At 42.6% G+C, this 18,982-nt stretch overlaps 1 protein-coding gene across 1 annotated transcript in view; it reads right to left on the bottom strand.

Annotated features, from left to right (window-relative positions):
- Positions 1-18,982, bottom strand: part of LOC122539249 (cilia- and flagella-associated protein 337-like) — a 118,904-nt gene that overhangs the window by 61,259 nt on the left and 38,663 nt on the right. The window contains exons 7-9 of the mRNA XM_087980089.1: positions 18,533-18,638; positions 8,920-9,071; positions 8,509-8,608 (exon numbers count right to left, since the gene is read on the bottom strand). Coding sequence (XP_087836215.1) covers positions 8,509-8,608; positions 8,920-9,071; positions 18,533-18,638 — 358 coding nt within the window. The remainder of the gene's footprint in view (positions 1-8,508; positions 8,609-8,919; positions 9,072-18,532; positions 18,639-18,982) is intronic.

Here is an 18,982-nt window from a genome sequence, read left to right as displayed (position 1 = left end):
AATGCGTGGCTAAGGAATTGGTGCAGGGGGCAGGGTTTCAGGTTCTTAGATCATTGGGAGCTTTTCTGGTGCAGGGTTGACCTGTACAAGAAGGGCAGGTTGCACCTAAACTGAGGAGGAACCAATATCCTCGCAGGGAGGTTCACCAGTATGACTTGGAAGGGTTTAAACTACAGTGGCAGGGGACTGGGAATCAGAGCAACAGGTCAGCAAGCGGAGAGTTTGAGGGGAAGGTAGATGTTACGATCAGTAACAAACGCCAGCTCGCAGATACCTCCTCCTACTGCCCCCTTGACCATGACCCCACCCCCCCACCACCAAACCATCATCTACCAGACCGTCCATAACCTCATCACCTCGGGGGATCTCCCATCCACCGCCTCCAACCTCATAGTCCCACAACCCCGCACCTCCCGCTTCTACCTCCTGCCCAAAATCCACAAACCTGACTGCCCCGGCCGACCCATTGTCTCCGCCTGCTCCTGCCCCACCGAACTCATCTCTGCGTACCTTGACACCGTCCTGTCCCCCTTAGTCCAAGAACTTCCCACCTATGTTCGGGACACCACCCATGCCCTCCACCTGCTCCATGATTTTCGCTTCCCCGGTCTCCAACGCCTTATTTTCACCATGAACATCCAGTCCCTGTACACCTCTATCCCCCATCACGAAGGACTCAAAGCCCTCTGCTTCTTTCTTTCCCGCCGTACCGACCAGTACCCTTCCACTGACACCCTCCTTCGACTGACTGAACTGGTCCTCACCCTGAACAACTTCTCTTTCCAATCCTCCCACTTCCTCAAAACGAAAGGAGTGGCCATGGGCACCCGCATGGGCCCCAGCTATGCCTGCCTCTTCGTAGGATATGTGGAACAATCCATCTTCCACAACTACACTGGCCCCACCCCCCACCTTTTCCTCCGCTACATCGATGACTGTATCGGCGCCGCCTCGTGCTCCCACGAGGAAGTTGAACAGTTCATCCACTTCATCAACACCTTCCACCCCGACCTCAAATTCACCTGGACAGTCTCAGATTCCTCCCTCCCCTTCCTCGACCTTTCTATTTCTATCTCAGGCGACCGAATCAACACGGACATCTACTACAAACCGACCGACTCCCACAGCTACCTGGACTACACCTCCTCCCATCCTGCCCCCTGTAAAAACGCCATCCCATTCTCCCAATTCCTTCGACTCCGCCGCATCTGCTCCCAGGAGGACCAGTTCCAAAAACGCACAACCCAGATGGCCTCCTTCTTCAAGGACCGCAATTTCCCCCCCGACGTGGTCGACGATTCCCTCCACCGCATCTCTTCCACTTCCCGCTCCTCCGCTCTTAAACCCCGCCCCTCCAACCGCCACCAGGACAGAACCCCACTGGTCCTCACCTACCACCCCACCAATCTCCATGTACAGCGCATCATCCGCCGTCATTTCCGCTACCTCCAAACGGACCCCACCACCAAGGATATATTTCCCTCCCCTCCCCTATCAGCATTCCGTAAAGACCACTCCCTCCGTGACTCCCTCGTCAGATCCACACCCCCCACCAACCCAACCTCCACTCCCGGCACCTTCCCCTGCAACCGCAGGAGATGCAAGACTTGCGCCCACACCTCCCCCCTCACCTCCCTCCAAGGCCCCAAAGGAAACTTCCATATCCGCCACAGATTCACCTGCACCTCCACACATATCATCTATTGCATCCTCTGCACCCGATGTGGCCTCCTCTATATTGGGGAGACAGGCCGGCTACTTGCGGAGCATTTCAGAGAACACCTCTGGGACACCCGGACCAACCAACCCAACCACCCTGTAGCTCAACATTTCAATTCCCCCTCCCACTCCACCAAGGATATGCAGGTCTTTGGACTCCTCCATCGTCAGACCACAACAAAACGACGGTTGGAGGAAGAACGCCTCATCTTCCGGCTAGGAACCCTCCAACCACAAGGGATGAACTCGGATTTCACCAGTTTCCTCATTTCCCCTCCCCCCACCCTGTCTCAGTCAAATCCATCAAATTCAGCACCGCCTTCCTAACCCGAGATCTTCTTCCCGACCTCTCCGCCCCCACCCCAGTCTGACCTATCACCCTCACCTTGACCTCTTTCCACCTATCACATTTCCGACACCCCTCCCCCAAGTCCCTCCTCCCTACCTTTTATCTTAGCCTGCTGGACAAACTTTCCTCATTCCTGAAGAAGGGCTTATGCCCGAAACGTCAATTCTCCTGTTCCCTGGATGCTGCCTGACCTGCTGCGCTTTTCCAGCAACACATCTCCGGCTCTGATCTCCAGCATCTGCAGACCTCACTTTCTCCTCCGTTACGATCAGTAAGTCAGAAAGGAAGGACAGACAGAAACAGGTAAATGAACATGATGGTACTAATGGGCTGAAGTGTGTTTATTTCAATGCAAGGAGTAGTAAAGGTAAGGCAGATGAGATTAGAGCCTGAATCAGTACATGGGACTATGATGGTGTAGCCATTACAGAGACTTGGCTGAGACAGGGACAGGACTAGCTGCTCAATGTTCCAAGGTTTCATTGTTTTAGATGAAATAGAGAGGAAGGTAAAAAAGGTTGGACGAGTTGCATTACTAATTAATGAGAATGTTACATCTCCACTCAGAGAGGACATGCTGAAGAGCTCATCCAGAGGCAATATGGGTACTGCTCAAAAATAAGATGGGTGCAATTATTCTGATAGGATTATACTATAGACCACCCAACATGAAGAACAAATATGTAGGCAGATTATAGAAAGATGCAATAAAAACAGAATTCTCATAGTGGGTTTAACTTCTCCAATATTGACTGGAACTCCCTTACAGCAAGGGGCTTAGACGGGGTGGAATTTGTTAAGTGCATCCAAAAGGGTTTCTTGAAACTGTATGTGGATAGCCCAACTAGAGGAGGGGGCCATACTGGACCTTGTATTGGCTAATGAGCCTGGCCAGGTGACTGACCTTTCAGTGGGAGAGCATTTTGGAAACAGTGATCACAACTCCTTACGTTTTAAGATGGTTATGAACAAGGATAAGTCAGGACCTTGTGGGAAGGTGGGGGTGGTAAATTACATCAGTATTAGGTAGGAGCTAGGAAGTGTTAATTGTTATCAGGCAAGTCCACATTTGATATGCGGAACTGTTTAAAGACCTGCTGGGGAGAGTTCAAGACTGGCATGTTTCAGTAAGAAAAAAGGACAAAGATGGCAAGGTAAGAAACTCTTGGATAACGAGAGAGGTTGTAAATTCAGTCAAAAGGAAAGAAGAAGCATATGCAACGTTTAGGAAGCTAAAATTGACCATGGCCTGTGAGGAATATAAGGAAGGCAGGAAAATACTTAAGCAGGGAATTAGGAGAGCAAGAAGGGGCCATGAAATGACCTTGGCAAGTAAGGTTAAAAAGAATCCTAAGGCATTCTATAGATACCTTAAAAACAGGACGATAACTAGGGAGAAGGTGGGATAAAGGGGGGAGCTTGTGCTTGGAGGTAGAGGATGTGGGTGAGGTCCTAAATGAGTACTTTGCATCAGTATTCACCCAGGAAAAGGATATGGAGGATAGTGAGATTTGTGTGGAGTATGCTTATATGCTAGGGCATTTGGAGATCAAGAAAGAAAGGGTGCTTGATCTCCTGAAGAGCATTAAGTTAAATAAGTCCCCAGGGCTAATGGTATTTACTCCAGGTTACTCAGGGAGGCAAAAGAGGAGATTGCTGGGGCCTTCACCTAGATCTATGTACCCTCGCTAGCCACTGGAGAGGTCCTAGATGACTGGCGAGTAGCTAATGTTGTTTCTCTGTTCAAGACGAGAAACAAGGATAATCCAGGAAACTATAAACCAGTGAGTCTCACATTGGTGGTTGGGAAGCTTTTGGAAAGAATTCTTAGGGATTGGATTTATGCACATTTGGAAAAGCATGGCCTAATTAGAGACAACTAGCGAGTAGCTAATGTTGTTTCTCTGTTCAAGACGAGAAACAAGGATAATCCAGGAAACTATAAACCAGTGAGTCTCACATTGGTGGTTGGGAAGCTTTTGGAAAGAATTCTTAGGGATTGGATTTATGCACATTTGGAAAAGCATGGCCTAATTAGAGACAATCAGCCCAGCTTTGTGCAGGGAAGGTCATGTCTTACTAACTTGATTGAATGATTTGAGGAGGTGACAAAATCAATTGTCGAGAGTATAGCAGTGGATATTGTTTACACGGATTTTAGTAAGGCTTTCGACAAGGTCCCTCATGGTAGGCCCATCCAAAAGATTAAGATGCATGGGATGCACAGTCATTTAGCTCCATGAATTCAGAATTGGCTTGCCCATAGATGACAGAGGATGGTGGTGGAATGGTGTTTTACAGGCTGGAGGTTCATGACCAGTAGTGTTCTGCAGGGAACCGTACTGAGACCTTTGCCATTTCTGATAAATTACTTAGATGAAAATGTGGATGGGTGGGTTAGCAAGTTTGCAGACCATACAAAGATCAGTGGAATTGTGGCTAGTGTAGAAGATTGTCAAAGAATACAGTGGGATTTAGATCAGTTGTAGATATGGGTGGACAAATGGCAGATGGAGTTTATCCCGGGTAAGCATCAGATGCTGCACTTTGGGAGATCAAACGTTAAGGAAAAGTATACAGTTAATGGCAGGACACTGAACAGCATTGATGTACAAAAGGATCTTCAGTTCAAGTCTATAGTGCCCTGAAAGAGGCCACACAAATAGATAAGGTGGTAAAAAAGGCATACGGCATGTTTGCCATTATTGCTTGGGGACTTGAGTGCATGAGTCATTATATCATGTTGCAGCTGTATAAGACTTTGGTTAGATCACACTTACGAGTATTGTATTCAGTTCTGGTCACCACATTACAGAAAGAATGTGGAGGCTTTGGAGATGGTGCAGAAAAGACTCGGAGAAAGTAAGGACTGCAGATGCTGGAAATCAGTCGAAAAGTGTGGTGCTGGAAAAGCACAGTAAGTCAGGTAGCATCTGATGAGCAGGAGAATTGATGTTTCAGGCATAAGTCCTGCATCAGGAATGTTGGGGGTGGGAAGGGAGCTGAGAGATAAATAGGAGGTTGGGGGGTGCGGCTATGGGGAAAGGTAGCTGGGAAGGCAATAGGTAGATGGAGGTGATAGGTCAGAGGGGAAAGTGGAGCAGATAGGTGGGAAGGAGGATGGACATGTAGGACATTCAAGAGGGCGGTGCCAAGTTGGAGGGTTAGATCTCGAATGAGGTGGGGGAAGGGAGATGAGGAAACTGGTGAAATCAATGTTGATGCTGTGTGGTTGGAGGGTTCCAAGGCTGAAGATGAGATGTTCTTCCTCCAAGCATCAGATGACTTAGATTTGGCAGGAGGGTACCAACTTGCGCAATGTTTCAGGGAACATCTCTGAGACACACGCATCAAACAACCTCACCACCCTGTGGCCGACCACTTCAACTTCCCCTCCCACTCCGCCAAAGACATGCAAGTCCTGGCCTCCTCCCTCTAAATCCTAGCCACCTGAACACCTCACCTTCCGCCTTGGTTCTTCCAACCACATGACATCAACATTGATTTCACCAGTTTACTCATCTTCCCTTGCCCCACCTTATCCCAGATCTAACCTTCCAACATAGCACCACCCTCTTGAAATATCCTACCTGTCCATCTTCCTTCCCACTTATCTGCTCCACCCTCCCCTCCAACCTATCACCATCACCTCCATCTACTTTTCCCCCAGCCCCACCGGATCCTCCTATTTATCTCTCAGCCCCCTTCCTTCAACACATTTCTGATGAAAGATACATGCCCAAAACATTGATTCTCCTGCTTCCCCAGCGCCTTACTTTTCAACTGCAGAAAAGGTTCACCACAGTGTTGCCTGGATTAGAGGTTATTACCTATAAGGAAAAGCTAGAAAAACTCAGGTTGTTTTCTCTTGAGCAGCAGAGGCTGAAGGGAGACTTGACAGAAGTTTATAAAATTATGAGATGCATAAATATGGTTGATGGTCAGAATCTTTCTCCCCGAAGAGTTGAAATGTCTAATACTAGGGAACGTCGATTTAAGGTAAGAGGGGGAAAGTTCAAAGGAGACATGAGAGGCAGATTTCTTTACTCAGAGTGGTAGGGATCTGGAACGCACTGCCAGGGGTGGTTGTGGAGGCGGACACAATAAGGGCATTTAAGGGACATTTAGATAAGCACAAGAGTATGCAAGGAATGGCAGGATATGAACCAATGGTAGGCAGAAGGGAATAGTTTCATTTAGCGTCATGTTCGGCACAATATCGTGGACTGAAGGGCCCATTCCTGTGCTGTACAATTCTATGTTCTAGATTCTTAATGTTTCGGATCCAGTGACCCTTGTTTTGAAATGATTAGACTGGAAAAGGATGCTTTTCATGCAGAAGATGGAGTGGGGGGAGAGTAAATGACGGGTTGCGACAGAGGTCAGCAGGGAGAAAAACAGTTGGATAGTAACTGGACTTAACACTGCTTTCTCTCCACAGGTGATGCCAGTCCTACTGAGATTTTCTAGCAATATCTGCTTTTGTTTCTTAAATCCCTTGCTTCGCTTGTACATCACTCCAAATCTGCACTCTTGTTCTTGTTCCTTTATGTGCAGGAACAGTTTCTCCCGATCTTCTCCATCCAGCACACTCATGATTTTGAAAACCCTTATCTAATCTCTCAACTTTCTTCTCTTCAGAAGAGAACAGTCCCAACTTCCTCAATCTATCCTCAGAACTGAAGTGTCTCATTCATGGAACAATTCTTGTAAATCCAGTAAAGATTTCCCTTGAACTGAGTAGTTTGTTAGGCCATTTCAGAGGGATTTTAGGAGTGAAGCACTTAGGTGTTGGTCTGGTGTCACATTTAGCCCAAACCAAATAAGAATGAAAGATTTCCTTCCCAAAAGGACATTAATGAATTAGATAGGTATTTATAATATTGACATTGATTATACAACTGCCAATAGACTAGCTTTTTATTTCCAGAGTTTTATTGAATTCAACATTGAAGAGTTAATATTGATTTCAAATTTCACCATCTGCTATGGTGGGATTCACACTCATTTCCCCAGAACATTAACGACTATGGATTATTAGTCTAGTGACATTATCACAACGCCACAGCTGCCAATATTTAATGCTCTTACATTGAACGATGAGAAAATATTATGCTATAGTAGACATTGAGGAGAGTATAGCACTAAATTAAACAAGGTCTTAAGAGGATATGATGCTAAGGAAAGGTAACCTGCATGGTTTGATTCTTCTCACTGCATTTACAGGAAATTAGACAGGCGATGATGTAAAGAGCAATATACTTACAAATGTAAACTTGTATTTGCAATGAAGTGTCACCAGTTTCTGTATCCTCAGAAACTTTTCTTTTTCATTCCTCTTCCACTATGTGCAATTTAAAGGACAGATCTTGGCTGGGTGAATTGACTAGGTGAATAGTTGGATTGTAAATACAGAGCCAGTGCTGAGAATCGCAGTAAGTCCCAACAGTAGTGAGTACTTTTACTATTGCTGAGTGCACAACAGTACAAGCAGGGTGCCATAAAAGTGTGGTGCATAGCTAATGAAGCGAGTTGTGGAGAATCATATGAGAATGCTTGCTAGAGGTCAAAGACCACCCTGAAATTGACTCTTAAGTGATTTTTGATATAATTCAGCCTGTGGTTTCTTTTACTTGTGATTGAGAGGGCAGACAGGAAGTTAATGTCTGATTGGAAAGATGGCACATTTAATGGTGAAGAACCACTTTAGTGATGCACTGGAGTGCTAGCTCACATTTGTGTGATCAAGTCCAAGCCAATTACAATGTTGTTAGCATTGGAATACCTGAATCTCCTCTTTCACTCTTTTTTGCCACTGACCTCTCTCCTCTCTTCAGGAAGATGAGTTAGTCTTTAAAAGAACCTTAATACTGAATCTGAATGTATTCTTGTGGCTTGCAATGTGTAACTGAAAGTATCTCACCAAACCCACACAAAAGTTAATTAAATTTTGACAATGGTATTATTCATCAGAAGTATATTATTCAAAGTCAAATAGTATCAGAGAAATTGAATTCAAGCGAAAGCAAGTGATCTAGTACAAAGTAAAATCAGTAGTGCAAAGAATAGAAGATTCATTTTCAGTCCTGTTCTCAGACAATCTTAATCAGACCATCAAACACAGGATCAAGTGAGAACAAGCAATTCAGGCAAACAAGAATTAGGAGAGTCATAAAGGAGGGACCTACATAAACTAACAAAGCACATCTTTGTAGCAGAATCAACAGCAGCACTGTCAAAGTCAATAAATCAAACTATGTAATAGTCCCAATGGTGAAGATTATATAAAAGTTAGTTACAGTCATGGTTGGGTTTAAAGTCATAAACATTTAAAGAAAAACAAAAAACTCTTTCTTGAATCTATTTCTAATTACAAGTACTGCTGCACCATCATATTCACAACAAAAAGATGTGTTTTTTTTAACAGTTTGCTTACTTACAGATCCTTCACAGCAAGTAACGACTTGTCTCATTAACTTGTTGTATTGACAACACAGAACAGGTTTCTTGTGAGACACACCTTTATTCAGTTCCTCTCTGCTGATAAAGTATAATTAGATTCATTAAATTTAATCAATATTACCTGTCCTAAACCTACTTCAAACATGAATCAGTCATGCTATCCACAATAATTTCTCCTAAAATTAGAAAAAAAATTGCCCTATATCACCAAAATTTATATTATAGACCATACAAAAATATTCTGTTCAGAGGCCTCAAACCACATGATCAATTTTATTACTCTTCTTAGTAAGTTTTGGATAAATCTATTTCAGTTTCTTACATCTGTTTGATTTCAGGTGACTGATGCCATGAATAAACATTTAGGCAAGCTACTTTACACTGCTTACCTGTTCTGCAGCAGTAGCTGTGCCAATGAATCAGTTGCAATGTAGAGTGCCTTTGATTCCTCAGAATAATAACAAGTGGCCAAATCTCCATTAATCTGACTAGCTTTAGGTTTCACAGTAATGAGGCACATTTGGTCTTCAATATCCCAAACCTAAAAGACAAAACTTAATATAATATAACCAATGAAATATCACTGCCCTAAAGACATGTATACCAGTTGATGATTTACAGGAGAGAATAATGATGACAAGAACAGTTTCAATATAAGATACTTTCTTATCTACATTATACATAAGATACTTTTTTTTATCTACATAATCAATGTTCCTATTATCAATGAAAATTTCTCAGGTTGAAAATTTTCTCAACAAATCACTCCATTGTACATTTTGTTAAACATGTAATTCATTTCCTTGTCTAGATCAAAAAAGGTGATACAACATTTCTCATTATTTGCAGTGCATTTATATTTCATTTTGGATAGTATTTATAAACCAGAATTGGAGATACAACTTTCTAAAGATTCCATTCATTATGATAGATAATAGAAGTTCTATACCAGGATATGAGAAGTCATTCAGGCATTCTATGATAGATGCCTTTTGAGAAAGGTCAGAAGTTAAGTCTTTGAAAGTGAAGAATTTCAATCCCTTCTAAAGTTTTAAGATATTTTGGTACTGCAGTGTCACTGATGTCTAGCAGGATTGCTGAGAAATCGATGGGGACTGATTGATTGCATTTGCTATTTGACGTATTGTGTGTTTTTCAACCACAATTTGTCTATTATAATATTTGCCTCATGGCAATTGCTGGTTGTTAGAATACAGGTTATATTTACAACAAATCCTCTGTACCCACAAAATCACGAATTCACCAATATGCGTTAAAAAAATAAGTAACAACAAAATTCAACATCTGTGGGCAAACTCGGATATTTACGATTTTTAACCTTTTTTAATGAGCTCCACGTTCGCAAAGTTCAGCATTCGTGGGGATTCTCAGGAATGAAATCCTCATGGATACGAAAGAATGACTGCATCTTTGCATGTCTGAACCTTCATTTGTTAATAATTGCTGCATGTTTGTTTGAATAAGTTTCATTTGTAATAAATTAGTTGTTCCTTGTTGACAGGTCAATTTGGTTATGACATTCAATGGAATACCTCTATGATTAACAATATCACTGCCCTTTTTAACTTCAAACTTTGTTCTGAAGTGGAGGAGTGGGACGAGGAAAGGAAACAGTACACTCCTCCAACTTTGTGTCCTATTAAATGCCCACAACATTTCTTCTTCTCCAAGTCTTTTAAATAATGCTGCTTTATTCAGAACTATTGGCTCGCAGTAGTCCTAAATTATGTCATCTTCTACTGTAGGCATAAATCCAAGCAGCTCATTATACCTGTCAGCACTGAACAGACTAGGGCACAGAACTTTTGGTGTATCGCACTGTGCTACATTAATGTCTCACACCCAGCATGTGCTAGCAGCTTGTACGGCAAACACACTGCATGTCCTTCGAACAAATGCCCATGTCTGAACATCTAAGTGAAATAGTCCCTTGACCAGTCAAGAGGGTCTATGGTCAGTCAAGAGGGTGCCATCATGGGAAGTCAAGGGCATCATTTATTTTCAGTCGAGGGGATTGACCATGGTCAGTTGGTCACTTGATGCAATCAGGGGCCAGGGATACCTGATGTTGAGAGTCTGGGATTTGAGCAAAAATCAGTCAGTGCAATCAGTTAGGGGATTATGTCTAATTTGTGGATCTGCACAGAAATCAGTCAGAGGTCCAGTCCATTCTTAGTGAGGATGTCCTCTCAAGTCAGTCCAGGGGGTAAGAGACCTGGTCAATCTTGGGAATTTGAGAAGGAAATGTCAAAATGGTTATCAAGGGCTGTGTTGAACAAACTGGGGAACTGAAAGGTGAGGATTGGAGCCAGCTTGTGGGATGCAGGTCGGACAATTACTATGAAGGGTGGCAACATTAGTTAGAAAATGGCAGCAAATACTATATATATATATACGTATATATCCTCACACCATTCTTCACATAAAGACTCTATTCCATTCTCTCAGTTCCTCCATCTCCATTGCATCTCTTCTGATGATGTCAACTTGACAAGAGGCTTCTGAAAAGTCCACCTTCTTCCTCAACCTAGGATTCCCCAGCACTGTAGTTGACAGGGCCCTCACCTGGATCTGACCCATTTCCCACACTTCAGCACATTCTCCCTCTGTTCCCTCACACGACAGCGATAGGGACCCCTTGTCTTCACCTACCATCCTATCAGCATCCACATGCAGAGGATCATTAGCTGCCATTTCTGCTATTCCCCTCCCATCTTCTGTCTAAAAACTATCCTTTTCCTAGCTATCATCAGTTCTGAAGAGTCACTCTCCACAGATGTTGCCAGACCTGCTGAGATTTTCCAGCAATTTCTGCTTTTGTTTCAGAAGACCTGTGTGGGATCTCCTAATCCTCAACCCACAAATGTAGCATGTTGTTACTGATGCAATTTGTGCAAGATCAAACAATTTTATATCTTAGCCTATGACAACATCCATGCTACAGCCTAGGCAATAGGCTTTGCCAATTTAGCTGAGTTCCTCAGGTGCAGTGCATGATAGACTTGAAATATGTCATGTTGAGAACTCAATTTGATAACACAGTTAAGTTCATTAATAGAAAAGGATTCCATTCAGTCAATTCCGTATCATCTTTAATTATCAGTACCACATCTTAGAAGTCTTCTCCAGGTACACTGAAAGCTAATATGACATACATATCCTTGTAACTCATAGGTTCCTGCTTCATTCCAAGGGCTGAATTCCTTATGAGGACAGTTGCTGGGAGACAAGGGCTAAACTGTCCAACCATGACCACATTGCAATCCCTGACTGAGGCTGAACACAAACACAGTGCAACCCTTTCTTCCACCAGGGCCAGCATAGATAGATGACAGTTCTCCTCAATACTTGGATCAGTCCGGAGGATCTTTGCAATACACTCCAGACAAAATGTACTGTATCAACCTAACAAGTTATGCTCTGTACAACTGGAGCAGGCAAAGACAGGATGTGATGGATATTGAAGAGATGGGAAAATGACAACACTCTTCTGAGGAATAAGATGAAGTCATTGAACCAAAGGAACATCACCTTCACTATGATAGAATGGTGTAGTGTCAGACACAACAAACTAGACAGAATTGAATTGCTACCTGGCTCTAATACATCTGAGTAGGGTGAAGATATCATTCATTGACTGTAAATTGTTATTATTCCAAGTATTCACTGAGGACCTGTGTGGAAAAAAAAACAAAAGAACTGTGGATGTTGAAAATCTGAAACACAAACAGAAATTGCTGGAAAATCTTAGCAGGTCTGGTAGCATCTGTGGAGAGACATCTGAGTGAACATTTCAGGGCCATCTTCAGAACTTATGGTGGGAAAGGGGTGGGTTTTATACAGAAGCAAGAAGCCATTTAGTGCCAAAGACAAATGCAGTTTTACTGTTTGTTCTTTCTTCACTTTTCCTGATGATTTATAGAAGTTAATGTTAACAGAAGTTTGAAGGCTCACAATATCTGATTATTCTAGTTTCAACAATGACAACATTTTATTTTCAAGAATGACAACATTTTAGTTAATGATTACCATTAAGGAAAGATTAACACCGCTTCAGACAGGTTGCTAACATTATATGGCACTAAGGAAGGGGATCAAAAATGTGGTGGTCTGTTTATAATGAAGTTTCACCCATATCACGTATGTACCATCTATGTGTCTCCTCAGAAGATTTATTTTTCTATGAAGGTTTTGGTGGATGACCCCAGGGCTTTTGCAACTAGAATGTGCAAAGTGCAAGTTCATACTTTTAGTGAGAGTTTTATTTCAATTAATTACATTCCATAAAATCCACACATCCCACATATTAACAAGCTCCCCATAAGTATATGGCAAATTCACACCTAATTAACCCTAAATTAACAAATCACTCACTTCCCTCATTCTATTAGGATTCAGGTACACCTTCAGATCATATGTGGATGTGATTGCAGAGTTAGAGGGAGCAAACAGAAGACTCTGGCTCTTAGCTTTGGGGAGAGCATATCATCATTAACTCTGTTCTGCCATTGCAGCTTGATCCCCTGACTTGGGTGACTACTTCAGACTAAGCTCAGTATCAGGTGTCATGGTGTCCCCTGGTAGTCCTTTGGAAAGAGGAACTCTTATGATTCCGCTCATGGAAAGTCTCGGACCAGATGGCATAGTATCAGAATAAAGAAACTCCAATTTAAGATTAGAGTCCCTCCTCGAGGGACTGAATGGCCTACCTCTTTTCTTATTTCTTATGGTCTTATGGAGGAAAATGGTCCATGAAACTCACTGAAATTGACACAGCCAAAATATGGAAAGTTTTAAACCAAAGTGTTGGTAAGCAAGTAATATACCAGAATGATGTTGCTACTGCTTGGAAATTATTAAATAAAATACTTTTGGTATCCGATCAAGAGAAAGCATAAGACTTCAAAGTGTGCGGAGATCAGAACCAATGATAGTGCAAAACACTTTTATCTAAGCGTAAAAAGCCGCTCAATAATAATCTCGAAATGGCTAAATGAGATTTCATTCAGAACAGAGATGACTTGTTAGCACACAAAGAAGTCATTTTGGCCTTATTGACTAAAAGTAATAATTTACCAGGTTTAGATTCAGAAATGCCGACAACTGATGAAAAGAGAAACAATCTGACTGTTGACTTAATTGAAAAGTTATTTGCGAGTTAAAGGACAGTTGTAAGAAAACATGTTGATGATGTTAATCTTATGATATTTAAATCCTGATAATGCTAAGTTAAGGTAAAGTTGCCATAATCTTACCAGGCCAAAGGGCTGTTCTCTCACTAGAGGCAGATGAGGTGCTGCATTTTGGGAAGGCAAATTTTAGCAGGTCTTATAGATTAAATGGTAAGGTCCTAGGGAGTGTTGCTGAACAAAAAGACCTTGGAGTGCAGGTTCATAACTCCTTGAAAGTGGCGTCGCAGGTCGATAGGATAGTGAAGGCGGCGTTTGGTATGTTTTCTTTACTGGTCAGAGTATTGAGTATAGGATTTGGGAGGTCACGTTGTGGCTGTACAGGACATTGGTTAGGCCACTTTTGGAATATTGTGTGCAATTCTGGTCTCCTTCCTATCAGAAGGATGTTGTGAAACTTGAAAGGATTCAGAAAACATTTACAAGGATGTTGCCAGGTTTGGAGGATTTGAGCTATAGGGAAAGGGTGAATAGGCTAGAGCTGTTTTCCCTGCAGCATCAAGGCTGAGGGGTGACCTTATAGAGGTTTAGAAAATCATGATGGGAAATCCCCGCAGACACAGAGAGATTGTGCAAACTCCATACAGACAGGCGCCTGAGATGGGAATCGAACCCGGATCCCAGGCGCTTTGAGGTAGCAGTGCTAACCACCGAGCCAACATGCCACCCTAAGTTATTACTGAATTTTGTTTCATGTTAATTTTGGAACGTTAGAATGGGACCTATCCCAACAGTCACTGCAAAGATTTACAAGGATGTTGCCAGGGTTAGAGGATTTGAGCTATAGGGAGAGGCTGAACAGGTTGGGGCTGTTTTCCCAGGAGCGTCGGAGGTTGACGGGTGAACTTATAGAGGTTTACAAAACTATGAGGGGCATGGATAGGGTAAATAGGCAAAGTCTTTTCCCTGGGGTCGGGGAGTCCAGAACTAGAGGGCGTAGGTTTAGGGTGAGAGGGGGAAAGATATAGAAGAGACCTAAGGGGCAGTTTTTTCACACAGAGGGAGGTATAGGTATAGAATGAGCTGCCAGAGGAAGTGGTGGAGGCTGGTACAATTGCAACATTTAAGAGGCATTTGGATGGGTATATGAATGGGAAGGGTTTGGAGGGATATGGGCCGGGCGCTGGCAGGTGGGACGGGTTGGACCGAAGGGTCTGTTTCTGTGCTGTATATCTCTATGACTCTATCAGACGTCAGATCAGTTTTCCTTCGTGTGAATTCAAGGAAAGCGACGGGACCAGACGGAGTACCAGGCCGTGCACTCCGAGCATGCGTAGATCAACTGGCAGAAGTCTTCTCGGACATCTTCAACCTCTCCCTGCAGCAGGCCACTGTCCCAGCCTGTTTCAAGAGGGCCCTCATCATTCCTGTGCCTAAGAAGGCTCGTGCAGCATGTCTCAATGACTACCGCCCAGTGGCCCTAACTTTGGTGGTCATGAAGTGCTTTGAAAGGCTGGTCATGGTATGAAGCAACTCCATCCTCCCCACTACTCTTGACCCACTCCAATTTGCCTATCGGGCCAACAGATCCATGTCAGATGCCATATCACTTGCCCTTCACTCCTCCCTAGAACATCTTGACAAGTTTGCTGATGACACCACCATAGTCTGTCGAATCTCAGATGGAGATGAAATAGACTACAGATGGGAGGTGGGAGACCTGGAAAAATGCTGCACTGAGAACAACCTAGCTCTCAATGCTGGCAAAACCAAGGAACACATTATTGATTTTTGGCAGGATGTTACTCATGCCCCCCTACACATTAACAGCACAGAGATGGAACAAGTGGAGAGTGTCAAGCTCCTGGGAGTGGTTATCCACAACAAGCTTTCTTGGACTCTTCATGTGGATGCACTGGTTACAAAGGCCCAATAACTTCTCTTCTTCCTCAGGCAGCTAAGGAAATTTGGCATGATAGCGAATACCCTTGCAAATGTTTATAGGTGAACCATCGAGAGCATTCTGTCTGGATGTATGACTACCTGGTATGGCAACTGTACCATTCAAGATCAGAGACGGTTACAGAGAGCAGTGTACTCAGCCCAGACAATCACAAAGGCCAACCTCCCATCTACAGAATCTATCTACCAGGCCCGCTGTCAAGGAAAGGCCGTCAGCATTCTTAAAAATCCATTCCAACCTGGCAATGTTTTTCTACAACCTCTACCATCGGGGAGAAGGTACAGAAGCCTGAACACATGCACCAGCTGATTTCATAACAATTTCTACCCGACTGTTGTTAGAATACTGAATGGACTCACAAACTCTTAACATTCGCCTGTACCTGTGTTTTGCTTTTGCCGTTATTTACTATCTATGCAACTTCACGATGTGACCTGCCTGTATTGCTCGCAAGACAAAGCTTTTCACTGTGCCTCGGTACACGTGACAATAAATTCAATTCAGAATACAGGCTATATATGTCTATGCATAGCTGCAGCTTTATTTTCAATAAAGTTTGTTAAAGTTATAGTAAAATAATTGTCCTTTATAGACTGGAAAAACTGCTTGAATTGTTTCCAAAACTGAACCAGATTCAGCCAGATATTTATATGATTAGTAATTGAAAGAGTGTGATTAAGAAAGGAATTGCGAAACCCTTCAACCTCAGTTGTAACCATCAGGTTGGGGACATCACTAAACTGCAAATTGATTTTTTTTTCAGGAAACATTTAAATTTATGCTGGAGTTAAGTACTATATCACTATTTTAGCCAATTTAGTTTACTTTTATATAAATGCCTATCATGAAAAAATATCATATAAGCTTCGAAACTGAAACCGTAGGTCATTTTTGAATATGACGATATCGGTGCCGGATCTGTAATTTTAACCTGACACTTCAGAGATGGCTTCTATGCCTGACCAAAACTCCAAGAAGTGCACAGAGACTCAGTTAAGGAAGTTATTATTTCAATTCTTGAAGAGACACTGCAAGGAAATCTTGGCTTCCCCGCCTCAGGATTCATTCTACCTCTATCAATCATGAATTGCTCTCCCTTTCACTTATATTCATTTCTGACTGCTAGGGACCATTCCATCTGTTTGTCTGGTAGCAGGTGATCTTAATGTCTAGCTTCGGAGATGCTGGTGTTGGACTGGGGTGTACAAAGTTAAAAATCACACAACACCGGGTTATAGTCCAACAGGTTTAAGTGGAAGCACACTAGCTTTCGGAGCGACGCTCCTTCATCAGGTGATTGTGGAGGGCTCGATCGTAACACAAAATTTATAGCAAAAATTTGCAGTGTGATGTAACTGAAATTATACATTAACTGAAATTGGGGAAACCGAGCAAAGGCTACGACAACGGATGAATGGACACCGCACAACAATCAACAGACAGGAGGGTTCCCTCCCAGTTGGGGAACACTTCAGTGGTCCAGGACATTCAGCCTCGGACCTTCGGGTGACCATCCTCCAAGGTGGACTTCGGGACAGACAACAGAGGAAAGTGGCCAAGCAGAGGCTGATAGCTAAGTTCGGTACCCATAGGGAGGGCCTCAACCGGGACCTTGGGTTCATGTCACATTACAGGTGATCACCATTGCACTACACACACACACACACACACACACACACACTCTCACATATACACGGACACAGATACACACAGACACCCACACACACCCTTATAGAAACACAGACTCCCACACATGCACCCCCTCACAGACTTAAGACACTCTGCACTCACTACACACACACACACATACTCTCACACTTACAACCCCCACCCCAGACAGACACACACACAGACAAAGACCCACATGCACACATATATTTTGTGTGGTGAATTTTTTTGGTACTTTCAGAGTTACATTGCACTTTGCTCAAAAACCACATACATTCATGTAGAACTCTGAGCTCAAAAACTGCATGAATTTATGTAAAATTCTGTTATCTCACTTTTTAGATTGGAATCAATCTAAACATCAGGTCATAGACAGAGAACACAGGGGGCTAACACCTTCAACATATTGTCTAGCTATCACCATTGTTAACAGCTAACCCGAGAATGCAACTTTAAAAAAAAGGGTTTTGTGATTTACACATGAAAGAAGTGAAACTATCATTGTATTCTAACAGATGAAAGGCTTAACAGACAATCAATTCTTCAATGTATAATTTCAGTTAAATCACACTGCAAATTTTTGCTATAAATTCTGTGTTACGATCAAGTCCTCCACAATCACCTGATGAAGGAGCGTCGCTCCGAAAGCTAGTGTGCTTCCAATTAAACCTGTTGGACTATAACCCGGTGTTGTGTGATTTTTAACTTAATGTCTAGCAACTGCTTCCCAGCGAGGTCCTAAAACTCAGCTATTAAAATCAACCAAGGTTAATAAACTAGATTTGTTCCATTGCCAACAGAGGTTAGAAGGAAAAATGAAAAGAAACTAAAAGCCCTAGATTTTTACCTAGTGCTGTAAAGCAGCCATCACAACTCCACATAAGTATGGGTAGGTCTCCGAATGAATCATCATCACAAAAAATGTGCTCAACAATGTTTTAGCTTGTCAAATACATATCTCAACAAATCATACTAAAACTTTGTGATCCATATTGAAAGTACCATCATGTCACATATAACTAGAGCCTTTCTATAATATTTTCATTACCATCACATATGTGACATGATGGTAATGAAAATATTATAGAAAGGCTCTAGTTAATCTCCCTCCCAATGACACATATGTTCTTTGTATACTCTATATTCTTACAGGATGTTTTCTGCAAGATTGAATAAAATTATACAGTATTAAAAAAACATTGATGAATGTCACTTTCAAACCTTAATTATCTTGTCTACCGAGATTGAAAATATCCTCCTGTCCCCTGCAGCAATACTGAGGAAGATGATGGGTGAATTATGGCCAGTCAGCCTCCCAATTGGTCGTCTGTAAAAAGATCAACAGCAAACTAATTAAGTGACTCAGAAATGAGTCAGTCTGACACAATCCATGTATAACTTGCAGCAGCTGGAAGAACAAGAGTTGTTCAAAAAGTGTCATAAAACCATCCTCTCTTCCAATGTGTCTCCATAAACACCTTCTGGTTTTAACATTGTAGGGCCTGCTCTGCCTCCCAGTGGTATTCCTTGACTCTAGTTAAATAATCAGTCCTGTTGGTAGATGGGGAGAGAATGAAATGGAAATGGAAAAAGGACACTAGATACAAATATGGAAAAACTGTTCTCAATGCACAGCAGGAGTCGAAGTTATAGTTATAATGCATCTTAATC

The sequence above is a fragment of the Chiloscyllium plagiosum genome, unplaced genomic scaffold (genome assembly GCF_037043375.1).
Source record: "Chiloscyllium plagiosum isolate Xiang-an unplaced genomic scaffold, Cpla_swu_hap1 HiC_scaffold_36, whole genome shotgun sequence".
Classification (NCBI taxonomy): Eukaryota; Metazoa; Chordata; class Chondrichthyes; order Orectolobiformes; family Hemiscylliidae; genus Chiloscyllium; species Chiloscyllium plagiosum.
The sequence above is the reverse complement of the archived record's forward strand: the minus strand, read 5'-3'. Positions and strand labels throughout refer to the sequence as shown.